At 49.7% G+C, this 25,186-nt stretch overlaps 1 protein-coding gene across 10 annotated transcripts in view; it reads right to left on the bottom strand.

Moving 5' to 3' along the window:
• Positions 1–25,186, bottom strand: part of CACNA1C (calcium voltage-gated channel subunit alpha1 C) — a 278,202-nt gene that overhangs the window by 43,849 nt on the left and 209,167 nt on the right. For all 10 annotated transcript variants that reach the window (XM_077267071.1, XM_077267064.1, XM_077267067.1 and 7 more), the window contains 4 exons: positions 24,529–24,675; positions 21,962–22,163; positions 16,577–16,735; positions 16,387–16,497 (listed from right to left, as the gene is read on the bottom strand). In XM_077267071.1, coding sequence (XP_077123186.1) covers positions 16,387–16,497; positions 16,577–16,735; positions 21,962–22,163; positions 24,529–24,675 — 619 coding nt within the window. The remainder of the gene's footprint in view (positions 1–16,386; positions 16,498–16,576; positions 16,736–21,961; positions 22,164–24,528; positions 24,676–25,186) is intronic.

Genomic DNA, 25,186 nt, shown 5'->3' with positions numbered 1-25,186 from the left:
GGAATTAAAAAGGATGGTTAGACAGACTCATATACAGCAGCACATTCCCCCTCGATGCCAGCAGGGCGTGCCTACTATAGCAGTGCAGACCCTCCTGGCAGGGACAGGGCTAGTGACCATCCCGCCACCCCCATATAAAGTAGGACATCACAATAGTGGGGACCCCAGCACCAAGCGAGGCTCCCAGTCCTAGATTCACAGTGATAGGTGTGCAGAAGAAATGATTAGATTAGCTGGGAGGAGGATGCTGGAGGTTGTAGTGTGTGTGCTGGAGGATAGGAGTTGTGTGGCTGAATCACACGCACATGTGGTCAATGGGAGCGAAGGCCTGCAGTCATTGCCCAGCACACGTGGTGGAGGTCCGGTCTTCCCTCGTAGGTCCACAATGTTCACGGTTTCCATATATACAGTTGTATGAAATATGTTATGTCCAGGGGCAGACATAAAACATGAGCCTCTACAGAGGGGCTGGGTAGGTGAGGGGGGCCGACGACCACCTTCTAAGTGGCTTCCGACTGTCAATTATTGGAGACTAGGGGCCCATACTGTGTTCTTGCACAGGAGCCCTCCGATGTCAGCACCAGGTTATCCCCACTTTGGGGGCCAACCTGCATGATATGACCCCGTCTACGCTCCCGGCGTACATATTAGGGGCAGCATCATGATCTGCTCTACAGCCCTCTGTGTATAAGAAGCCATAGGCCGCACCCGGCTCCGGATTATAGGGTTCATAGGGGGCGCTACATTTTCAGGGTTTGTTTGTGAGAGTGGAGACCCGCTGTGATTCATGAATAGCGATTCTACAGCTAAAATTACAACATACAATAACAATAAAGCGCATGAGGGACATAAACAGGGAAAAGCATGGAGAGACCCCTCCTCTATATGCCCAGTGACAATACAGGGGATCACACATGGAGATGGGGCGGCCGTGGAGCCTGAGATCTCTGCACAGACCCCTGGGAATAATCCGCGGGGGCAGAACAGTCATTGAAGCTCGGCTTCCCCTTAATGGAGTCTTCAACTCCTCAAGTTTTGAAGCTCGCCACTGCGGTTTTTAATGCAGTTTTGAAAACCAAAGACAGAAGTAGATTAAAATAAAATGGGGAAATATCGTGTTTTTGCTGCAGCAGTGACATCAAGTGGACAGCGCTCATCACCGACCCGAGCAGCGGAGGGGAACTAGCGCTGGACCCGGGAAAGGCGAATACCTGCACTGTCTGTCACTTCGGAGCATTTGGGGTCTGCATTTTCTGAAATGTTTGATATCACACCATGCACACAAAGCACTAGACATGGACAGTTCAGTCCTACAGATATTGGGGTGTCCTGAGATGATCATGATTGCGGAAATGTCAATGTTTTTGCACCCAGAGATGAAACATGTGACGTATACAATATGTACAGAGATGGACATGGTTTCAGAACACAGACTTCAAGTGTTACATCCTTGTCTGAACCGGCGGTGCCACACTTCTACTGCGGATGGCGCTGAGCGGTTCATCCTAGCGTCTTGGTGAGGCTGGGACTGATTGTGCCACCCAGTCGGGGAGCTTATTACTGATGGTGCCACCCAGTCAGGGAGCTTATTGGCAGGTCTACCAGCTCCCTGCTGTGAGCTTTGGGCCGGGCCACACCTTATTTACCCTCCCAGGAGGTGTCAGATATAAGCATTGCTAGACCCTTCTCTGGTGATACTCTGCTGACCCAACACCGTCATAACCCTTCATTTGACTGATCTACGCTACCTCCTGACCTCATCCCTTACTTCTGACTTTTTCCTGTACCTGCCCTCTCTGACTTTTACCCAACCTGTTCTTTGCCAACTTGCTCCACCAGCCAGCAACCACTCCATGGCTGAAACCCAGCGGCCCATTTAGTAAAGCCAGACCCCTGTACAGTGATTAAAGGGTGTAAGTCAGGGTCCACCAAAACCGGCTAAGTAAATTGGCTAAAGTAAAGTCTGTCCGTGGAAGCCCTATCCAGAGCTCCTGGGCTTACACATGATTTACCCTTACAGCAGGATATTGAAAACCTGACCCCTCGCTCTAATGAAATCCTCCTATAGGTAACTGTCCAGAGGAGCCCCAGGAGGATGAGGGAAATACTCTTGGCCTTTTCCTATGTCACCAGATATTTGGGATTATGCTTTATACAGCTGCACAGAGTCAGACTGACCCAAAAGAGGATCCTACAAGGACCCAAATTCTGACCCGTGAGGTGCAGAATTGGGTTATGCAATCAGGGCTGATAGGAGGATTACCTGTGGGGGTTTATCACATGTTCGTGCTACTGATCATATACAGTTGTGTCAGTGTTTGCCCCCTCCCTGATTTCCTATTCTTTTGCATGTTTGTCACTCTTAAATGTTTAAGATCATCAAACAAATATAAATATTCGACAAAGATAACACAAGTAATCACAACATGCAGTTTATAAATGAATGACTATTATTAAGGGAAAAAGAAATCCAAACCTACAGAGCACTGTGTGAAAAAGTGATTGCCCCCCTCCTTAAAACAAATTAACTGTGGTTTGGGAATCTGCGGTTAAATTCCCTAGCCACAAGCAGGCCTGATTACTGCCACACCTATTCTCAATTAAGAAATCACTTAGACAGGACCTGCCTGACAAAGTGAAGACGACCAAAAGGTCCTCAAAAGGTAGACATCATGCCTCTATCCAAATAAATTCTGTAACAAATGAGAAACAAAGTAATTGAGATCTAACATTCTGGAAAAGGTTATAAAGCTATTTCTCAAGCTTTGGGACTCCAGCGAACCACAGTGAGAGCCATTATCCACAAATGGCAAAAACATGGAACAGTGGTGAACCTTCCCAGGAGTGGCCGACCAACCAAAATTACCCCAATAGCGCAGCGACTTCTCATCCAAGATGTCACAAAACTCATAGCAATATACAAAGACCTGCAGACTGCACTTGCCTCAGTTAAGGTCAGTGTTCATGACTCCACCATAAGAAAGAGACTGGGCAAAAATGGCTTGAATCACAAAGTTCCAAGACGAAAACGACTGCTGAGCAATAAGAACATAAAGGCTTGTCTCAGTTTTGTCAGTAAACATCTTGATGATCCCCAAGACTTTTAGACTGACAAGACAAAAGTTGAACTTTTTGGAGGTCTATGTCCCATTACATCTGGCGTGGAAGTAACAGCATTTCAGAAAAGGAATATCATACCAACAGTAAAATATGGTGGTGGTAGTGTGATGGTCTGGGGCTGTTTTGCTGCTTCAGGACCTGGAAGACTTGCTGTGGTAAATGGAGTCATGAATTATGCTGTCTATCAAAAAATCCTGAAGGAGAATGTCCGGCCATCTGTTCCTGACCTCAAGCTGAAGAGCACTTGGGTTATGCAGCAGGACAATGATCCAAAACACACCAGCAAGTCCACCTCTGAATAGCTTAAGAAAAACAAAATTAAGACTTTGAAGTGGCCTAGTCAAAGTCCTGACCTTAATCTGATTGAAATGCTGTGGCCTTAACAAGGCGGTTCATGCTCGGAAACCTCCAATGTGGATGAATTACAACAATTCTGCAAAGATGAGCGGCCAAAATTCCTCCAGAGCATTGTAAAAGACTCATTGCCAGTTATCACAAATGCTTGTTTGCAGTTGTTGCTGCTAAGGGCGGCCCAACCAGTTATTAGTTTTAGGGGCAATCACTTTTTCACACAGGACCCTGTAGGTTTGGATTTCTTTTTTCCTTAATAATAAAGACCTTCATTAATAAGCTGCATTTTGTGATTACTTGTGTTTTCTTTACATTTATTTCTGGATTTGAAACAAACATGTGACAAACATGCAAAAAAATAGGAAATCAGGAAGGAATCAAACACTTTTTCACAAAACTGTAGCTGCCAGTTACACATTATAGATGGCTGGTAGAGACATACACAAGCCTATCAATTTGCAGCCCAATGAAGTGTCCTAGTTCTGCTGCCGCTCTCCGAGGTGCTGAACTCTCACACAACAAAATACAGCTCTGGCAAACATTAAGAGACCACTGCAAAATGTTCAGTTTGTCGGATTTTTCTCTTTATGGTTATATTTTTTAGCAAAATGTAAATTGTTCTTTTATTCTATAAACTACTGACAACATGTCTCCGAAGTTCCAAGCAATACATTTTGTATTTATTTTCTGAAAATGAGAAATGGTCAAAATAACAAAAAAAATGCATTGCTTTCAGACCTCAAATAATGCAAAAAAAAACCAAAACAAGTTCATAATCATTTAGGGACAACAATACTAATGTTTTAACTCAGGACGAGTTCAGAAATCAATATTTTGTGGAATAACCATGATTGTTAATCTCAGCTTTCCTGCGTCTTGGCATGCTTTCCTCCAGTCTCTCACACTTCTTTTTGGATGACCTTATGCCACTCCTGGTACAATAATGTCAGCAGTTCTTCTTTGTTTGATGGCTTGTGACTATCCATCTTCATCTTGATTACATTCCAAAGGTTTTCAATGGGGTTCAGGTCTGGAGATTGGGCTGGCCATGGCAGGGATTTGATGTGGTGGTCCTTCATCAATGCCTTGATTGACCTAGCTGTGTGGCATCGTGGATTGTTCTGCTGGAAAAATCAGTCCTCAGAGTTGGGGAACATTGCCTGAGCAGAAGGAATCAACTGTTTTTCCAGGATAACCTTGTATGCGGCTTGATTCATACGTCCTTCACAAAGAACAACCTGCCCAATTCCAGCCTGGCTGAAGCATCTCCAGATCATCACCGATCCTCCACCAAATTTCACAGTGAGGCTTGTATGCCTCTCTAGGTCTCCGTCTAACCATTAGACGACCAGGTGTTGGGCAAAGCTGAAAATTAGACTCATCAGAGAAGATTACCTTACTCCAGTCCTCTATGGTCCAATCCTTACGGTCTTTGGCAAACTTCAGCCTGGCTCTCCTTTGCTTCTCATTGATGAAAGGCTTTTTTCTAGCTTTACATGACTTGAGTCCTGCCTCTAGGAGCCTGTTATGAACTGTGCTTGCCTTGCGCTTCACCCCAGCTGCCATTTGCCATTCCTTTTGTAGGTCACTTGATGTCATCCTGTGGTTGCTGAGTGACATTCGAATAAGATGACGGTCAGTGGAGAGAAGTTTTCGCCCTCTGCTGGTCTGTAGCTTTGTTGTCCCCAATGTCTGCTGCTTGACCTTGTTGTAATGGACTGCCGTCTTAGAAATTTTAAGGATGGAGGCAGCATGTCGCTCACTGTGTCCCTCTGCTAGTAAAGCCAGAATTGAGCCCTTTTTTTCCTCACTCAAGACTTTTCAACTCCTTTTGCAGTTATTTTTTTTTCATTCCTATTACGTTTGGGATATTACTTGCACTTGTTTTGCCATCCAGCTTGTCCTATTACAAGAGAATTGTGAACACCACAGCAGGGATTTTTATACTTTCCTTTGTTAAATAAGATTTGGTTCAGGTGATCACCTAATCAGAAGCACATTACGTATAATGAGGTGTACTCTGGATGGAATTCAACTGACACTGGAATGGAATGGCTGTCAGACATGGGGAGAAGTGGATTTTTAGAAAACTGTGCAGTGGCCACAACATTTTTGCCAGTGCTCGAGAGCCAATGTTTGGTATATACTGTATACTCCTCAACACTGACATTAAGCACCAAGAAGAAGTGGCAGACATTACAGGACACAGACGTCACTAATCTGCACATCATCTGTATCCAGTCTAGAGACTGAGCCTCGTGTAGAAATCCCAGCACATACAGCCTGGGCCGCTATCGCTGAGGTCATTAAAGGGGTTGTCCGGTCCAAATCAATAAGTCTGCAGTGACTCTGTGTGACTGCAGACTTATGAATCTCCCCAGAACATGCACTGTGCGCTGAGGAGATTCGCCAGTTTCTGAGCTGGTACCGAGAGGGTATGTACACGTTATACATTCTCCCGACCAGAAGCCATCTTGTGGGTGTGTCCTCCTTCCATACACCTGTATTGAGTGAGGCCGCGCCCCGACTAGTGACGGGGCAGTCCAGTGGGTATGGACTACTAGAGGGCACGGCCTCTCTAAATAAAAGTATATGGATGGACGAGTGGACGAGCTCTGGCCGGGAGTATGCATAATGCATACATTCCCTTCGGTCCTGGCTCAAAAAGAGAGAGACTGCAGATTTATCAATTTGGACCAGACAACCCCTTCTGAGGTAGGTTCTGCTGCTCAATGCACTTGGGCAAATCATCAAAATTCACAGCAGGCAGCTCCTGTGTAATCACCAACCAATGTCGTCCCCGATGGAGACAAGTCCGGAGATGCTGCAGCCACGGGAGCAGGTTTAGGCCACGCAGGCTCCTCACAGTAGCACCAGAAACATGCGGCCTGGGGTTGTCGTGTTGAGAAATGGCTGCACCACTGGTCCCACCACCTAATCAATGTATTGCTGAGCTGTTACTGCCCCTGTGAATAAAGAGTAGGGGGTCCGGCTACTGGACATTATGCCCCCCACACCATAATCCGGGAGTACGAACGGTGTGACGTTCCTTCATGAAGAACTCTTCAGAACATTGCACAGATGGAAACCGGATGCTGGTCTTTGCTCTTCGGTGATGAGTGCCTCTTCTGTTTTGGACACCATGTTGTCCGGAGATCAGCCTAGAGATCATGTGGGTAACGCCAAGATGAGGCCATCACGAGGGAGTGTCACGCTGGTCCTACTTTCAGGTTTATGGTGTGAAGGGCATAATGCATGGTAACCGGACCCCTCTAGTCTTCTTTTCAGATACACTTACAGCTCGGTGTTATATTGGTTTGATTATGGAACCAGTGGGGCAGCCATTTCTGCAAAGTGTCCCAGGAGCTGTCCCAAGATGACAACCCCAGACTGCAAGTTCCTTGCACTATTGTGAGCAGTAAACCTGCTCCCATGGCTGCAGCATCTCCAGACTTGTTTCCGTCGAGCACATCGGGGACGTCATTGGTCGGTGATCACACAGGAGCTGCCGGCAGAGGATCCAGATGATCTGTACATTTGGCGGCAGAACGTTCTTCCAGACGACCATTAATGACCTCAGTGATGGCAGCCGAGGCTGGAGGTGCCGGGATTTCTGAATGAGGCTCAGACTCCAGACTGAAGAAATCCCGATGGTTTGTAAATTTTGTTCCTATTTTACTTCATTTGCAAATTAGTAACTTGTCATTATTCTGTGGTCTCCATCATTCCACCGCTTTTCCTTCTTGGTGCTGTAATCCGTGTTCAGGAGAGGACATACACCTATGAGAAGGCAGAAGAAACTGCATCAAACCTGGAAGATGAGGCAACGAGATGGGAACCAGTCTCTGAGCAATCACGTAACAACGCAGCGTATACGCACCACCTCGTCCTGTCACTGATGTCTGTACTCACACTTATCTATGGGGATGTCTGGTCGCCACTTAGCTGTATCATCGCATGCTCGTCTGAGCCAGAGAGCAGATTTATAGTGTTGGGGGCGACATGAGTATAATGGTGCTCAGACTTACTGTATATCGTGAACGCTTAAATCATATTTACAGACACCCCCACACTGTGCGCACCCTGCACTACGCCTGCAAGTGGATTAGTGCCTGTAATGACCAACGTCTACCACAGGATGGCACCGCGGCCACAGACACCAGGGAACCAGCCATAGATCATGTGTAATTAGCAGCAGCGATCTATGTACTCTGTTACATTCTGCCCTTTCAGATCTCTGCTTGCTGCCAGTGAGTAGGAACATCCTAATATAGATGCTTTTCCAGCTGAGCAGCTAAGAAACGGGACACGATCAGGACACGACCAGGACACGACCAGAGCACAACCAGGACGCGACCAGGGCACAACCAGGACACGACCAGGACACGACCAGGACACGACCAGGGAACAACCAGGACACGACCAGGGAACAACCAGGACACGACCAGGGAACAACCAGGACATGATCTGGACACGACCAGGGAACAACCAAGACACAATCAGGACACGACCAGGGCACGATCAGGACACGACCAGGGCACAACCAGGACACGACCAGAGCACAACCAGGGAACGACCAGGACATGACCAGGGCACGACCAGGGCACGACCAGGGAACAACCAGGACACGACCAGGGAACAACCAGGACACGACCAGGACACGAGCAGGGCACAATCAGGACACGACCAAGGCACGATCAGGACACGACCAGGGCACAACCAGGGAACAACCAGGACACGACCAGGGAACAACCAGGACACGACCAGGACATCACCAGGGCACGACCAGGACATGACTAGGGCACAACCAGGACATGACCAGGACACGACCAGGGCACAACCAGGACACAACCAGGGAACAACCAGGACACGACCAGGACATGACCAGGGCACAACCAGGACATGACCAGGGAACAACCAGGACACAATCAGGACACGACCAGGATGCGATCAGGACATGACCAGGGAACAACCAGGACATGATCAGGACACGTCCAGGGAACAACCAGGACACGACCAGGGTGCGATCAGGACACGACTAGTGCACAACCAGGACGCGACCAGGGCACGACCAGCACACGATCAGGGTACGAGCAGGACACGACCAGGGCACAATCAGGACACGACCAGGGAACAACCAGGACATGATCTGGACACGACCAGGGAACAACCAAGACACAATCAGGATACGACCAGGGCACGATCAGGACACGACCAGGGCACGACCAGGACATGACCAGGGCACGACCAGGACATGACCAGGGCACGACCAGGACATAACCAGGGCACAACCAGGACACGACCAGAGCACAACCAGGGAATGACCAGGACACGACCAGGGCACAACCAGGACACGACCAGGGCACAACCAGAACACGACCAGGGCACGACCAGGGAACAACCAGGACACGAGCAGGGCACAATCAGGACACGAGCAGGGCACAATCAGGACACGACCAGGGCACGATCAGGACACGATCAGGGAACAACCAGGACACGACCAGGGAACAACCAGGACATCACCAGGGCATGACCAGGACATGACTAGGCCACAACCAGGACATGACCAGGGAACAACCAGGACATGATCTGGACACGACCAGGGAACAACCAAGACACGACCAGGGAACAACCAGGACACGACCAGGGAACAACCAGGACACGACCAGGACATCACCAGGGCACGACCAGGACATGACTAGGGCACAACCAGGACATGACCAGGGCACAACCAGTACACGACCAGGGCACAACCAGGACACGACTAGGACACGACCAGGGCACAACCAGGACATGACCAGGGAACAACCAGGACACGACCGGGACATCACCAGGGCACGACCAGGACATGACTAGGGCACAACCAGGACATGACCAGGGCACAACCAGGACACGACCAGGGCACAACCAGGACACGACCAGGGCACAACCAGGACACGACCAGGGCACAACCAGGACATGACCAGGGCACAACCAGGACATGACCAGGGCACAACCAGAACACAATCAGGACACGACCAGGATGCGATCAGGACACGACCAGGGAACAACCAGGATGTGATCAGGACACGTCCAGGGAACAACCAGGACATGACCAGGGTGCGATCAGGACACGACTAGTGCACAACCAGGACGCGACCAGGGCATGACCAGCACACGATCAGGGTACAATCAGGACACGACCAGGGTGTGATCAGGGACAACCAGTACACGACCAGGGCACGATCAGGACATGACAAGGACACGACCAGGGCACAATCAGGGCATCATCAGGATGCGACCGGTGCACGATCAGGACGCGACCAGTGCACGATCAGGACGCGACCAGGACATGACCAGGGTCCGATCAGGGCACAACCAGGACACGACTAGGGCACAACCAGGACACGCTCAGGAAATGACCAGGACACGATCAGGATATGACCAGGGGACAACCAGGACACGACCAGGGCAAGTTCTCAGCATCTCGATATCTATCAATATTTTCCCAATCACTGAGAGTAAGCCAATGCACCCCTAGTCTGTGCCCTGTAACTGTCTATGCCCCACCCCATTATTTGGGGGGCCCGACACTGATGCGGTGGCATAGAAATCTGTAAGCTGTCTAGTGCGTTTACTACAGTGATTGCTATATGAGGTTGGTATCCTGTGTATTAGGGGCAGGAGAGGTTGGCGTCCTGATGTCTGTGTATTAGGGGGGGGCAGAGTCCCGATGTCTGTGTATTAGGGGGGGTCAGAGTCCTGATGTATGTGTATTAGGGGGGGGTCAGAGTCCTGATGTCTGTGTATTAGGGGGGGTCAGAGTCCTGATGTATGTGTATTGGGGGGGGTGTCAGAGTCTTGATGTCTGGGTATAGGATGGTCAGAGTCCTGATGTCTGTGTATTAGGGGGGGGTCAGAGTCCTGATGTATGTGTATTGGGGGGGTGTCAGAGTCTTGATGTCTGGGTATAGGATGGTCTGAGTCCTGATGTCTGTGTATTGGATGGTCAGAGTCCTGATGTCTGTGTATTGGATGGTCAGAGTCCTGATGTCTGTGTATTGGATGGTCAGAGTCCTGATGTCTTTGTATTAGGGGGGTCAGAGTCCTGATGTCTGTGCATTGGGGGATCGATGTCCTGATATCTGTGTATTACGGGAGGACGGCATCCTGTATATTAGGAGTAGAAGTCAGCGTCCTCATGTCTGAGTATTAAGAGGTTGGGGTCTTGATGTCTGTATATTAGTGGAGGCTGTGTCTTTGTATTGGGGGGGGTCAGAGTCCTTGTGTGTGTCTTTGGAGGGTGTGTTAGCATCCTGATGTCTGTGTATTCGGGGTTTGGCATCCTTTGTATAAGGAGAAGGAGGTCAGCTTCCTGATGCCTGCATATTAGGTGGGTCTGTATATCAGGAGGGTCTGTGTCTTGTGTATCTGGGGGTCTACGTCTGTGTATCGGGGCGGTCTGTATATCAGGAGAGTCTGTGTCTTGTATATCAGGGGGGTCTGTGCATCGGGGGGGTCTGTATATCAGGAGGGTCTGTGTCTTGTGTATCTGGAGGGTCTATGTCTGTGTATCGGGGGGGGGGGGGGTCTGTATATCAGGAGGGTCTGTGTCTTGTATATCAGGGGGGTCTGTGTATTGGGGGGTCTGTGTATCAGTGGAGTCCATGTCTGTATATCAAGGGGTTCCATATCTGTGTACCAAGGGGGTCCGTGTCTGTGTATTGGGGGCTTTGTGTGTGTATCACGGGGGTCTGTGCCTGTGTATTGGGGGTGTGGATATATAATGGGAGTTGCTTGTTATGGAGTTAGGAAAATAATACAGAGTTAGATTGATATCAGCATTTGTCAGATCCTGGAAAAGGAGCAGAATTATTAGCACCAGCAGCGGGAATGAAGTTGGTCCAAGGTTTACTGGACATCTGCAAACAAGACCGACCTGTAAAAAACATCTACACATATTTCACTGCTGACATTCACTCCTCCTCCACCAGGGGGCAGAACAGAAGCTCCACCCTGGTGTCACCTGCACTATCACAGTGATCAGGACGGGCCCTCCAAACTATCCCTCAATGCAGCCACTAGAGGTCAGTAAGGAGCAACACGAATGTTCACACATGGGTCAAACAGCGCCCCCCACAGAAGCCTCACACAAAGTGATCATCACACTTAGTCTATGCACCTCAGACGACGGATGGTTAAATGTTTCGGTCTCTGTATCTGGCCTAACATTCAGGTCTCAGACCATGATCCACCCGTCATCCTCCGAGTGATGCAAAACAAACCCTACCACTCTCAGGGTACACTTAGAGTGTCTCAGGGCACTCTGGGAGTGTCTCAGGGCACTCTGGGAGTGTCTCAGGGCACTCTGGGAGTGTCTCAGGGCACTCTGGCAGTATCTCAGGACACTGGCAGTATTTCAGGGCTCTCTGGCAGTATTTCAGAGCACTCTGGCAGTGTTTCAGGGCACACTGGGAGTATTTCAAGGCACACTGGGAGTGTTTTAGGGCACTCTGGGAGTATTTCAGGGCACTCTGGGAGTATTTCAGGGAACTCTGGGAGTATTTCAGGGAACTCTGGGAGTATTTCAGGGAACTCTGGGAGTATTTCAGGGAACTCTGGGAGTCTTTCAGGGCGCTCTGGGAGTATCTCAGGGCGCTCTGGGAGTATCTCAGGGCACTCTGGGAGTATCTCAGGGCACTCTGGGAGTATCTCAGGGCACTCTGGGAGTATCTCAGGGCACTCTGGGAGTATCTCAGGGCACTCTGGGAGTATCTCAGGGCACTCTGGGAGTATCTCAGGGCACTCTGGGAGTATCTCAGGGCACTCTGGGAGTGTTTCAGAGCACACTGGCAGTGTTTCAGGGCACTCTGGGAATGTTTCAGGGCACTCTGGGAGTATTTCAGGGCACATTGACAGTATTTTAGGACACTCTGGGAGTATCTCAGGGCACTCTGGGAGTGTTTCAGGGCACTCTGGGAGTATTTCAGGGCACTCTGGGAGTATTTCAGGGCACTCTGGGAGTATTTCAGAGCACACTGACAGTGTTTCAGGGCACTCTGGGAATGTTTCAGGGCACACTGGGAGTGTTTTAGGGCACACTGGGAGTGTTTCAGGGCACTCTGGGAGTTGTAGTTTTGCAATAGTTGAATAGTTACACTTTGGAGAACCTGCGGGGAGCGATCCTCTCATGAATTTGCCTCAGAGCTCCACATTCTTGTCTTACGGGACAGCGTCCAGCACAGGGACTATGATCGTCTCCTGATATTTTCTCCAATGGGCGCTGCCAAGGCAGAAATGGAGACCAATAAGAGTGCGGTAAATGCAAAACTACAGAGACCAGAATGCATTGCAGGAGAACTGACCAGAACCAGTGTTGTAATTTAGTATATCAAGGGTACTGGGTTTTTCATGATCGAGGGCTCATTCACTTTGGAATAAGCAGAGGACGGTCCCGGAGGGCCGGCTCAGGGAGTGCATGGGTAATAAAGTATGAGTGCCATCCTCAGAGGGGCCGTCTTCACAGGTGCCGTCCTCAGAGGGGCCGTCTTCACAGGGGCCGTCTTCAGAGGTGCCATCCTCACAGGTGCCATCCTCACTAGGGCCATCTTCACAGGTGCCGTCTTCAGAGGTGCCGTCTTCAGAGGGGCCGTCCTCACAGGGGCCGTCCTCACAGGGGCCGTCCTCACAGGGGCCGTCCTCACCGGGGCCATCCTCACAGATGCAGTCTTCACATGTGCGGTCCACACAGGGGACGTTCTCACAGGGGCTGTCACACCTGAGTCTAGAACGCTTTGCCCAAAGAAAGTAGGGACGGGTCTCTGTCTTGGTACAGGAGGCGGGTCTTTGCCTTGGCACAGAAAATGGGGGCAGATCTCTGTGTTGGTACAGCAAGCGGGGGACGAATCTCTGTCATGCAATGACTAAGGACATGCATCCGAAAAGCATCTACCTAACTTTTTATTGGTTGAAGGTGGTGGCGGATAGGTTGCTTTTTGACTTTTATGTACCTTTTATAATAAAATATTGGATTTTACCGGATTCTCCTGCTGTTGGAATCATTTGTCTTCACCTGATCTTTGTCTTGGTGCAGAAATAGGAGGCGGGTCTCTGTCCAGAAAGCGAGGGCGGGTCTTTGTCTCTATACAGAAAGCAGGGGCGGGTCTTTGTCTGTCCAGAAAGCGAGGGCGGGTCTTTGTCTCTATACAGAAAGCAGGGGCGGGTCTTTGTCTGTCCAGAAAGCGAGGGCGGGTCTTTGTCTTTATCCAGAAAGCGGGGGCGGGTCTTTGTCTCGGTACAGAAAGCAGGGGCGGGTCTTTGTCTCTGTACAAAAAGCGGGGGCGGGTCTTTGTCTCTGTACAGAAAGCAGGGGCGGGTCTTTGTCTCTGTACAGAAAGCGGGGGCGGGTCTTTGTCTCTGTACAGAAAGCAGGGGCGGGTCTTTGTCTCTGTACAGAAAGCAAGAGCGGGTCTTTGTCTTTATCCAGAAAGTGGGGGCGGGTCTTTGTCTCTACAGAAAGCAGGGACGGGTCTTTGTCTCTGTACAGAAAGCAGGGGCGGGTCTTTGTCTCTGTACAGAAAGCAGGGGCGGGTCTTTGTCTCTGTACAGAAAGCAGGGGCGGGTCTTTGTCTCTGTACAGAAAGCAGGGGCGGGTCTTTGTCGCTGTACAGAAAGCAGGGGCAGGTCTTTGTCTCTGTACAGAAAGCAGGGGCGGGTCTTTGTCTCTGTACAGAAAGCAGGGGCGGGTCTTTGTCTCTGTACAGAAAGCAGGGGCGGGTCTTTGTACAGAGAGCAGGGGTGGGTGTTTGTCTCTGTACAGAAAGCAGGGGTGGGTCTTTGTCTCTACAGAAAGCAGGGGCGGGTCTTTGTACAGAGAGCAGGGGTGGGTGTTTGTCTCTGTACAGAAAGCAGGGGTGGGTCTTTGTCTCTACAGAAAGCAGGGACGGGTCTTTGTCTCTGTACAGAAAGCAGGGGCGGGTCTTTGTCTCTGTACAGAAAGCAGGGGCGGGTCTTTGTCTCTGTACAGAAAGCAGGGGCGGGTCTTTGTTTCTGTACAGAAAGCAGGGGCGGGTCTTTGTCGCTGTACAGAAAGCAGGGGCGGGTCTTTGTCTCTGTACAGAGAGCAGGGGTGGGTGTTTGTCTCTGTACAGAAAGCAGGGGTGGGTCTTTGTCTCTACAGAAAGCTGGGGCGGGTCTTTGTCTCTGTACAGAAAGCAGGGGCAGGTCTTTGTCTCTGTACAGAAAGCAGGGGCGGGACTTTGTCTCTATCCAGAAAGCGGGGGCGGGTCTTTGTCTGTCCCTATCCAGAAAGCGGGGGTGGGTCTTTGTCTCGGTACAGAAATCGGGAGTGGGGTCTTGTCTCGGTACAGAAAGCGGGGCAAGTCTTTATCTCGGTACAGAAAGCAGGGGTGGGATCTTGTCTCGGAACAGAAAGCGGGGGCAGGTCTTTGTCTCGGTACAGAAAGTGGGGGTGGGGTCTTTTCTCGGAACAGAAAGCGGGGGCGGGTCTTTGTCTCACACCTCCTTCCTTCTAGCGGATGAGGGCAGCAGGACCGGGCTTTTACTCTGGTTGTGCGTATAAGCACAGGTATCTCCTAGTAGGTAGAGAGATTACATGGGGTCCCTGGAGCTGATGATGGAGGGGCCCCTCCTCACCGTGCCGCTGATCCTAGCTGCTGCAATGCACGGTGAGATCAGACACACCGGGGCCCTGACTTTCCGGGGGTCTCTACACCATAAACACTATTCTTCGTACGTTTCCTACAAAGTATCTGATGGTGTGAGAACAACCAGAACGTCTTCTGTAACGCCAGTCACGGACACGACGCTGGCCCCTGGGAGATCATCAATGCTGGACACGGACATGGGTCATTCCTCCTATTATTGGGGGGACGAGTCCATGGGGGGCCGCGTGTCAGACCCGAGGACCCGTCGAACACATTCGCTCAGAGATGATTGTTCTTAAAGGGAAATTCCTCTTTTATATCCTTAATAACTCTGGATCCGGTGGTGGGAGATTACAGCTCCCCGGCTGCACAGCTCCACTAGCGCCCCCTGCTGAGTCAGTGTCTGTATGTATAGTTTTCTGATGAGATGCTGTGTATCATGGGATCTCGGATGTTGGGGGTGAGCGTGCATGCTGGTCCCTGTAGTTCTGTATCTGTATTATTACATAAATGTGACATTAGCCAAAGGGAACCTGAGGAGTCACTGAATTATCATCACCCCCATGTGAAAAGTAACTGCCCCCTATGCCTAAATCATTTCACGTTACCCCCCAAAAACGTATCACGTCATTGACGAGAGTGGAATCATCTCCAGAAGTTACTGCAGGGTCTTATGCAGGCTGCTGATCTGTTTTCTTCCCATGCTTTACACTGCAGCTTTGCTTTCAATGGAAATGATTTACAAGGACCAAAGGATTATAAACTACAGGCAACTAAATCGCCAGAGAAAAGGGGAGATATCAGGAAAAGGGCACAAATAGCCAGAGGGGAGGAGCCTCAATAAGGAGGAAGGACCTGGAGAGGCGATGTGACTGTATGGACGCTCAGGTTCCCATTGTCTAGTATTACATCTCTCACTGTCCCGCAGACACGGGCGGATCTGTATACTGATGGCTGAGGATATAACCCAGATTCATCGCCCCCTTCACTCTTCTGCCACTAAAGCCAACAGATGTCCATAGAGGAGCTGCCAAAAAGCGCCTTCCACGCTGCAGTGACATGGCGGTACTACATGGTGTACACTTGCGGAGCCGCCAGGTGCGGGCGGGGACGTGCATGTATGGGAGGGATTCATACCCCTGATTGGGGCTGAGGTGGTGCTATGGGTACAGCTGCCCCAGGGGGTCCCAAAGTGCTGACATGAAGCCTCTGATAATAATGAAGAGCCCCCCGCCCATCCTGACATCCCCCTCCGATTCGCTGGACCTACCTTTGGCTTGAAGGCAATGAGTTTCAGGATCATCTCCACAGTGAAGAGGCCGGTGAACACCATGTTGAGGATGTTCATGGCTTCCTTGAAAGAACAGCTCTGCCCGTAGTGCTGGAATAAGGGAGCGAGGCGATCAGTGGGGGGTCACTTACTTTTGCAGCTATTCCTCTACTAAGGGGCAGCCTCTTACCTGCATGGCCAGACAGATGGTGTTCAGCAGGATCAGCACGAACATCAGATACTCGAAGTAGGTGGAGTTGACCACGTACCACACTTTGTACTGGTACTGGTTTTTGGGTATGTACCTCCGCAGGGGACGAGCCTTCAGAGCGTACTCCACACACTGACGCTGCGGGGAGACGGAGGAAGAGAGGAGATGAGCGACTGGTGAAGACGGACAGAAGACGAGTGTGAATGACGTGTATACTGGAGGAGTGGTGCTGTTCAGTATATATATATACAGGAGGAGTGGTGCTGTGCAGTGTATATATACAGGATCAGTGGTGCTGTGCAGTATATATATACAGGAGGAGTGGTACTGTGCAGTGTATATATACAGGAGGAGTGGTACTGTGCAGTATATATATACTGGAGGAGTGGTGCTGTGCAGTATATATATACAGGAGGAGTGGTACTGTGCAGTGTATATATACAGGAGGAGTGGTGCTGTGCAGTGTATATATACAGGAGGAGGGGTACTGTGCAGTGTATATATACAGGAGGAGTGGTACTGTGCAGTGTATATATACAGGAGGAGTGGTACTGTGCAGTGTATATATACAGGAGGAGTGGTACTGTGCAGTGTATATATACAGGAGGAGTGGTACTGTGCAGTGTATATATACAGGACAGGAGGAGTGGTACTGTGCAGTGTATATATACAGGACAGGAGGAGTGGTACTGTGCAGTGTATATATACAGGAGGAGTGGTACTGTGCAGTGTATATATACAGGACAGGAGGAGTGGTACTGTGCAGTGTATATATACAGGAGGAGTGGTACTGTGCAGTGTATATATATACAGGACAGGAGGAGTGGTACTGTGCAGTGTATATATACAGGAGGAGTGGTACTGTGCAGTGTATATATACAGGAGGAGTGGTGCTGTGCAGTGTATATATACAGGAGGAGTGGTACTGTGCAGTGTATATATACAGGAGGAGTGGTGCTGTGCAGTGTATATATACAGGAGGAGTGGTACTGTGCAGTGTATATATACAGGAGGAGTGGTACTGTGCAGTGTATATATACAGGACAGGAGGAGTGGTACTGTGCAGTGTATATATACAGGAGGAGTGGTACTGTGCAGTGTATATATATACAGGACAGGAGGAGTGGTACTGTGCAGTGTATATATACAGGAGGAGTGGTACTGTGCAGTGTATATATACAGGAGGAGTGGTGCTGTGCAGTGTATATATACAGGAGGAGTGGTACTGTGCAGTGTATATATACAGGAGGAGTGGTACTGTGCAGTGTATATATACAGGAGGAGTGGTACTGTGCAGTGTATATATACAGGAGGAGTGGTGCTGTGCAGTGTATATATACAGGAGGAGTGGTACTGTGCAGTGTATATATACAGGAGGAGTGGTACTGTGCAGTGTATATATACAGGACAGGAGGAGTGGTGCTGTGCAGTGTATATATACAGGAGGAGTGGTACTGTGCAGTGTATATATACAGGAGGAGTGGTGCTGTGCAGTGTATATATACAGGAGGAGTGGTACTGTGCAGTGTATATATACAGGAGGAGTGGTACTGTGCAGTGTATATATACAGGACAGGAGGAGTGGTGCTGTGCAGTGTATATATACAGGAGGAGTGGTACTGTGCAGTGTATATATACAGGAGGAGTGGTACTGTGCAGTGTATATATACAGGACAGGAGGAGTGGTACTGTGCAGTGTATATATACAGGACAGGAGGAGTGGTACTGTGCAGTGTATATATACAGGAGGAGTGGTACTGTGCAGTGTATATATACAGGACAGGAGGAGTGGTACTGTGCAGTGTATATATACAGGAGGAGTGGTACTGTGCAGTGTATATATACAGGAGGAGCGGTACTGTGCAGTGTATATATACAGGAGGAGTGGTACTGTGCAATATATATACAGGAGGAGTGGTACTGTGCAGTGTATATATACAGGAGGAGTGATACTGTGCAGTGTATATATACAGGACAGGAGGAGTGGTACTGTGCAGTGTATATATACAGGAGGAGTGGTGCTGTGCAGTGTATATATACAGGAGGAGTGGTACTGTGCAGTGTATATATACAGGAGGAGTGGTACTGTGCTGTGTATATATACAGGAGAGGTACTGTGCAGTGTATATATACAGGAGGAGTGGTACTGTGCAGTGTATATATACAGGACAGGAGGAGTGGTACTGTGCAGTGTATATATACAGGAGGAGTGGTACTGTGCAGTGTATATATACAGGAGGAGTGGTACTGTGCAGTGTATATATACAGGAGGAGTGGTACTGTGCAGTGTATATATACAGGAGGAGTGGTGCTGTGCAGTGTATATATACAGGAGGAGTGGTACTGTGCAGTGTATATATACAGGAGGAGTGGTACTGTGCTGTGTATATATACAGGAGGAGAGGTACTGTGCAGTGTATATATACAGGAGGAGTGGTACTGTGCAGTGTATATATACAGGACAGAAGGAGTGGTACTGTGCAGTGTATATATACAGGACAGGAGGAGTGGTACTGTGCAGTGTATATATACAGGACAGGAGGAGTGGTGCTGTGCAGTGTATATATACAGGACAGGAGGAGTGGTACTGTGCAGTGTATATATACAGGAGGAGTGGTACTGTGCAGTGTATATATACAGGACAGAAGGAGTGGTACTGTGCAGTGTATATATACAGGACAGGAGGAGTGGTGCTGTGCAGTGTATATATACAGGACAGGAGGAGTGGTACTGTGCAGTGTATATATACAGGAGGAGTGGTACTGTGCAGTGTATATATACAGGACAGAAGGAGTGGTACTGTGCAGTGTGTATATACAGGACAGGAGGAGTGGTACTGTGCAGTGTATATATACAGGAGGAGTGGTACTGTGCAGTGTATATATACAGGAGGAGTGGTACTGTGCAGTGTATATATACAGGACAGGAGGAGAGGTGCTGTGCAGTGTATATATACAGGAGGAGTGGTACTGTGCAGTGTATATATACAGGAGGAGTGGTACTGTGCAGTGTATATATACAGGAGGAGCGGTACTGTGCAGTGTATATATACAGGACAGGAGGAGAGGTGCTGTGCAGTGTATATATACAGGAGGAGTGGTACTGTGCAGTGTATATATACAGGAGGAGTGGTACTGTGCAGTGTATATATACAGGAGGAGTGGTACTGTGCAGTGTATATATACAGGAGGAGTGGTACTGTGCAGTGTATATATACAGGAGGAGTGGTAATGTGTAGTGTATATATACAGGACAGGAGGAGTGGTACCGTGCAGTGTATATATACAGGACAGGAGGAGTGGTACTGTGCAGTGTATACAGGAGGAGTGGTACTGTGCAGTGTATATATACAGGAGGAGTGGTACTGTGCAGTGTATATATACAGGACAGGAGGAGTGGTACTGTGTAGTGTATACAGGAGGAGTGGTACTGTGCAGTGTATATATATACAGTGGGAGTGATACTGTGCAGTGTATATATATATACAGGAGGAGTGATACTGTGCAGTGTATATATACAGGAGGAGTGGTACTGTGCAGTGTATATATATACAGGAGGAGTGATACTGTGCAGTGTGTATATACAGGAGGAGTGGTACTGTGCAGTGTATATATATATACAGGAGGAGTGATACTGTGCAGTGTGTATATACAGGAGGAGTGGTACTGTGCAGTGTATATATATACAGGAGGAGTGATACTGTGCAGTGTGTATATACAGGAGGAGTGGTACTGTGCAGTGTATATATATACAGGAGGAGTGATACTGTGCAGTGTATATATATACAGGAGGAGTGATACTGTGCAGTGTGTATATACAGGAGGAGTGGTACTGTGCAGTGTATATATACAGGAGGAGTGGTACTGTGCAGTGTATATATATACAGGAGGAGTGATACTGTGCAGTGTATATATATACAGGAGGAGTGGTACTGTGCAGTGTATATATACAGGAGGAGTGGTACTGTGCAGTGTATATATACAGGAGGAGTGGTACTGTGCAGTGTATATATACAGGAGGAGTGGTACTGTGCAGTGTATATATATATACAGGAGGAGTGATACTGTGCAGTGTATATACAGCTGAAACCAGACGTTTACATACTGTACGCTATATACACATGCACACTCTGCTGACAGCTGTACTCCCCACCCTTGTACACATGCACACTCAGCTGACAGCTGTTCTCCCGTTACACATGCACACTCTGCTGACAGCTGTTCTCCCCATACACATGCACACTCTGCTGACAGCTGTCCTCCCCATACACATGCACTTTGATGACAGCTGTTCTCCCCATACACATGCACTCTGCTGACAGCTGTTCTCCCCATACACATGCACACTCTGCTGACAGCTGTTCTCCCCACCCCCGTACACATGCACACTCTGCTGACAGCCGTTCTCCCCATACACATGCACACTCTGCTGACAGCTGTTCTCCCCACCCCCGTACACATGCACACTCTGCTGACAGCTGTTCTCCCCACCCTTGTACACATGCACACTCAGCTGACAGCTGTTCTCCCCATACACATGCACACTCAGCTGACAGCTGTTCTCCCCATACACATGCACACTCTGCTGACAGCTGTTCTCCCCACCCCCATACACATGCACACTCTGCTGACAGCTGTTCTCCCCATACACATGCACACTCAGCTGACAGCTGTTCTCCCCATACACATGCACACTCTGCTGACAGCTGTTCTCCCCACCCCCATACATATGCACACTCAGCTGACAGCTGTTCTCCCCATACATATGCACACTCAGCTGACAGCTGTTCTCCCCATATACATGCACACTCTGCTGACAGCTGTTCTCCCCACCCCCATACATATGCACACTCAGCTGACAGCTGTTCTCCCCATACACATGCACACTCAGCTGACAGCTGTTCTCCCCATACACATGCACTCTGCTGACAGCTGTTCTCCCCACCCCCATACATATGCACTCTGCTGACAGCTGTTCTCCCCACCCCCATACACATGCACACTCAGCTGACAGCTGTTCTCCCCATACACATGCACACTCTGCCGACATCTTCTCCTCCCTACACCACACACTATGCAGGATCCTTCTTTCTCCGGACAGTATCTGTCGGCCGCTCTGACCAGCACACTTGTCAGCCTTTAGTCCGATGTGTATGGACACTTTTTGTGTCTCCTCAGTCTGCAGTGGCTGATAACGGAGAGCTATAGACTGCATTCACATGACTCTCCGCAGCATGAAATGGCAAGTAAGAGGGTGCAGTAGTTTATAGTCCCGTGTCCGTCAGTCCAGCCCTCCCCAGCCTGCCGAGATAACAGGGTTTACTGTCCCTGTAAAGCCACGGACGCATCGTCACGTCTTCCATACCTGGTTCTTGTCCAGCTCGCAGTTCTTATATTCCTGCTCTCCCTGCTCCTGAAACGTGACAATGACGAAACCTACGAAAATGTTCATCATGAAGAAGGCGATTATGATGATGTAGATGATGAAAAAGATGGAAATCTCCACTCGGTGGTTGTAGATGGGACCTATGTCCTCAGTGTGGGAGTCAATGGCTCTATACAGCAGCCTGAAAAAAGCACAAGAGACAGCGTCTGTCACCGACCAACATGAAGTCACACTGTGGCCTGAAGACTGAAACGTGGCTGGAGCCGTGGCTAGTCCACCATCACCCTGCAGGGGGCACTGTGCATGGAGCCACATTTAATGAGCCTGACACTTCTGCTTTCCTACACACTCCTATGAACATATGTTTGCTCCGGGTACAATGTACCACACAGAGATGGGTTGTAGTCAATGTGCGTCTGCACGTGGCCAAGTTTCCACATGGGCTTCTGGTCAGCTGGGGAAAAAATGCAGCATAGCCCAATTTATAATGCATGTATTGGAGGCAGCTCCTGAGGGATCTGGAGGAGGGGACAAATGGGTCTGGAGGAGAGGGCAGAGGGGTCTGGAGGAGAGGGCAGAGGGGTCTGAAGGAGAGGGCAGAGGGGTCTGAAGGAGGGGCTGAAGGGTCTGGAGGAGGGGATAGAGGGGTATGGAGGAGGGGACAGAAAAGTCTGGAGAAGGGAGACAGAGGGGTCTGGAGGAGGAGACAAAGGGGTCTGGAGGATGGGACAAGGGGACAAGGGTCTGGAGGACGGGACAGAGGGGTCTAAAGGAGAGGACAAATGGGTCTGGAGGAGGGGACAAAGGGGTCTGGAGGGGAAGACAAAGGGGTCTGGAGGAGGGGACAAAGGGGTCTGGAGGAGGGGACAAAGGGGTCTGGAGGGGAAGACAAAGGGGTCTGGAGGAGGAGACAAAGGGGTCTGGAGGGGAAGACAAAGGGGTCTGGAGGAGGGGGACAAAGGGGTCTGGAGGAGGGGACAGAGGGGTCTGGAGGAGGGGACAGAGGGGTCTGGAGGAGGGAGATAGAGGGGTCTGGAGGTGGAGACAAAGGGGTCTGGAGGGGAAGACAAAGGGTTCTGGAGGAGGGGACAAAGGAGTCTGGGGGAGGGGACAGAGGGGTCTGGAGGAGGGGACAGAGGGGTCTGCAGAAGGGAGATAGAGGGGTCTGGAGGAGGAGACAGGGGCTTAGAAGGGGACTGGGTGGTCTGGAGGAGACATATTTCTGGCAGTGGCTTATTCCCTTCTCCCTAGGGAGAGCAGAGCTCAGTGTACATGTGCATCGGGAGGTTGGGTGGAATAGGTTTCAGAATCTTTAGTAAGAGTTTCAGGAAACTACTGCAAGTTTTCTGAAAATCTCATTTGTTTTTTATACCAGTCCTTAAAGGGGTTTTCCCCAGGAACAAAAGTTAATTTTAATCAATAGATCTCATACTAATAATAATTTCCACAATTGGATGTGTTTAAATAAAATATTCCTGTGCTGAGATAATCTTATAAATGTGCCCCCCCCCCCCCCCCCCCGTGCACTGTGTAATGGTTGTGTCTGACTGTGGAGGGACATGGGCTGATCATACCACATCTCCTGGGCAGGGGTGACAAATAGAGAGTAGACAGTCATTACAGCACCGGATAGCAGCCGATTCTTTTTGTGAGATAAAACATTTCCCTTCCTGTTTTCAAACAATGTTTTACTTCAAAGAAAGAATCATTTGTGATCCCGGCTGTAATGTCTGTATATTCTATACTTTTTCTCCCCCCTGCCCAGGAGTTGTGGTATGATCAGCCCATGTTCCTGTACGGTCAGACACGACCATTACACAGTACAGCAGGGGGGCACATTTATACCATTATCTCAGCACAGGAACATTCAGCGTTCACCTTCACATCTTCTGGTCCCTGCATGTCTCTAATCTTCCGGTGTAATTTTGGCGTCGGTGAGCTATGAGGCCGCGTTGTCGTCCTACGAGTCGGGCCGGTGTTTTCAGGACCTAACTGGTGCAAAACACCTCGGGCCCACATAAGCCCCATCTGACACCTCTTACGTGGAGAAAAATATTGGCCCTGGCATAAAGAAGAAGCGGCGGACACACAGATCCTCCCTTCCACAATGTAATTCGGATTATCCGAGGACACGGAGCCGCTGGTGGCGCGATCTCCGCTCCTGTGATCGGTGACGTCGCCGCAGATATTAAACGGCTTTATAAAATAATGCACAGATTTGATTAAGACTTGTCAGCAAGCGCGGCCCACACAGGAGCTAATAATACAGATCCACCAGCGTCAGTCACTGCTCATCATCATGGCAACGCGGTGACAACGGACACAGTCACTGAGGAACTGTCCTCTAGGACTTATAGCAAGTGTTCATTAAGGGACTGTCCAGGATTTAGTCCAAAAACAGCGCCACCCCTGTCCACAGGTTATGTCTGGTATTGCTTCACACTCTCGTCAATGGAGTTGCAGTACCAGAGACACGGCAGAGGAGGCGCTGTTTCTGGAAGCCGCATTCTTCTAACCCTCAAACTTTCCGCATCCCCACAACTCACTCCGGCCAACCCTCAAAGGTGGAGACTGTGAAAAGCGCCATCATGGCGTCCAGGACGTTATCGAAGTCGAATTTGCTGTTCTCCCAGTTGCGTTCCTGGATCATCGGCTGGGACACGTCGCCGTCCTTGTAGGTGATGTACTTCCCCCTGCAGAGCGTAAGATTTAGTGTTCAGTCCCATCGCTTTACTAACCGTACATCATCCTGCAGTCACATCCAGAGCTGCAGTTACAGTTCCGGGACGCGTCTTTGCTCTGCTGTGCTGCAGTTCAGCAGATGTAGTGTACACTCAGTCCTATAACAATGCAGCTTGGGCCGTGGCTGAGCAGATACCGAGCAGAACTATGAATGCAGCTCCGGATGGGATTGTAGTTGTAAGACTTGAATGTGAATAGGGTTCAGGATAAGCGTCCAGTCACCCCCATCATTGTGTAATGTGTGCCGCTTATCCTCCGGAGGTTGGCTGCTGCCGGGCAGAGCTCTGCACAATGAGGGCAGCTGTTGGGAAACTACTGGATCTAGAGGTTCTGTACAAGAATAAAAGGGATCATGTCGTGTAGTAATCCCACGTCTCAGCGCTGAGAAATCAAGCTGTAACGTCACAAAGACACATGCAAATCAGCCTGAAGGGGCAAAGGGGCGTGTCAGTGCTCAGAGGG

The sequence above is a fragment of the Ranitomeya variabilis genome, chromosome 5, assembly GCF_051348905.1.
Source record: "Ranitomeya variabilis isolate aRanVar5 chromosome 5, aRanVar5.hap1, whole genome shotgun sequence".
NCBI lineage: Eukaryota > Metazoa > Chordata > Amphibia > Anura > Dendrobatidae > Ranitomeya > Ranitomeya variabilis.
Note: the sequence above shows the minus strand (reverse complement) of the source record. Positions and strands in the feature narration are given on the sequence as shown.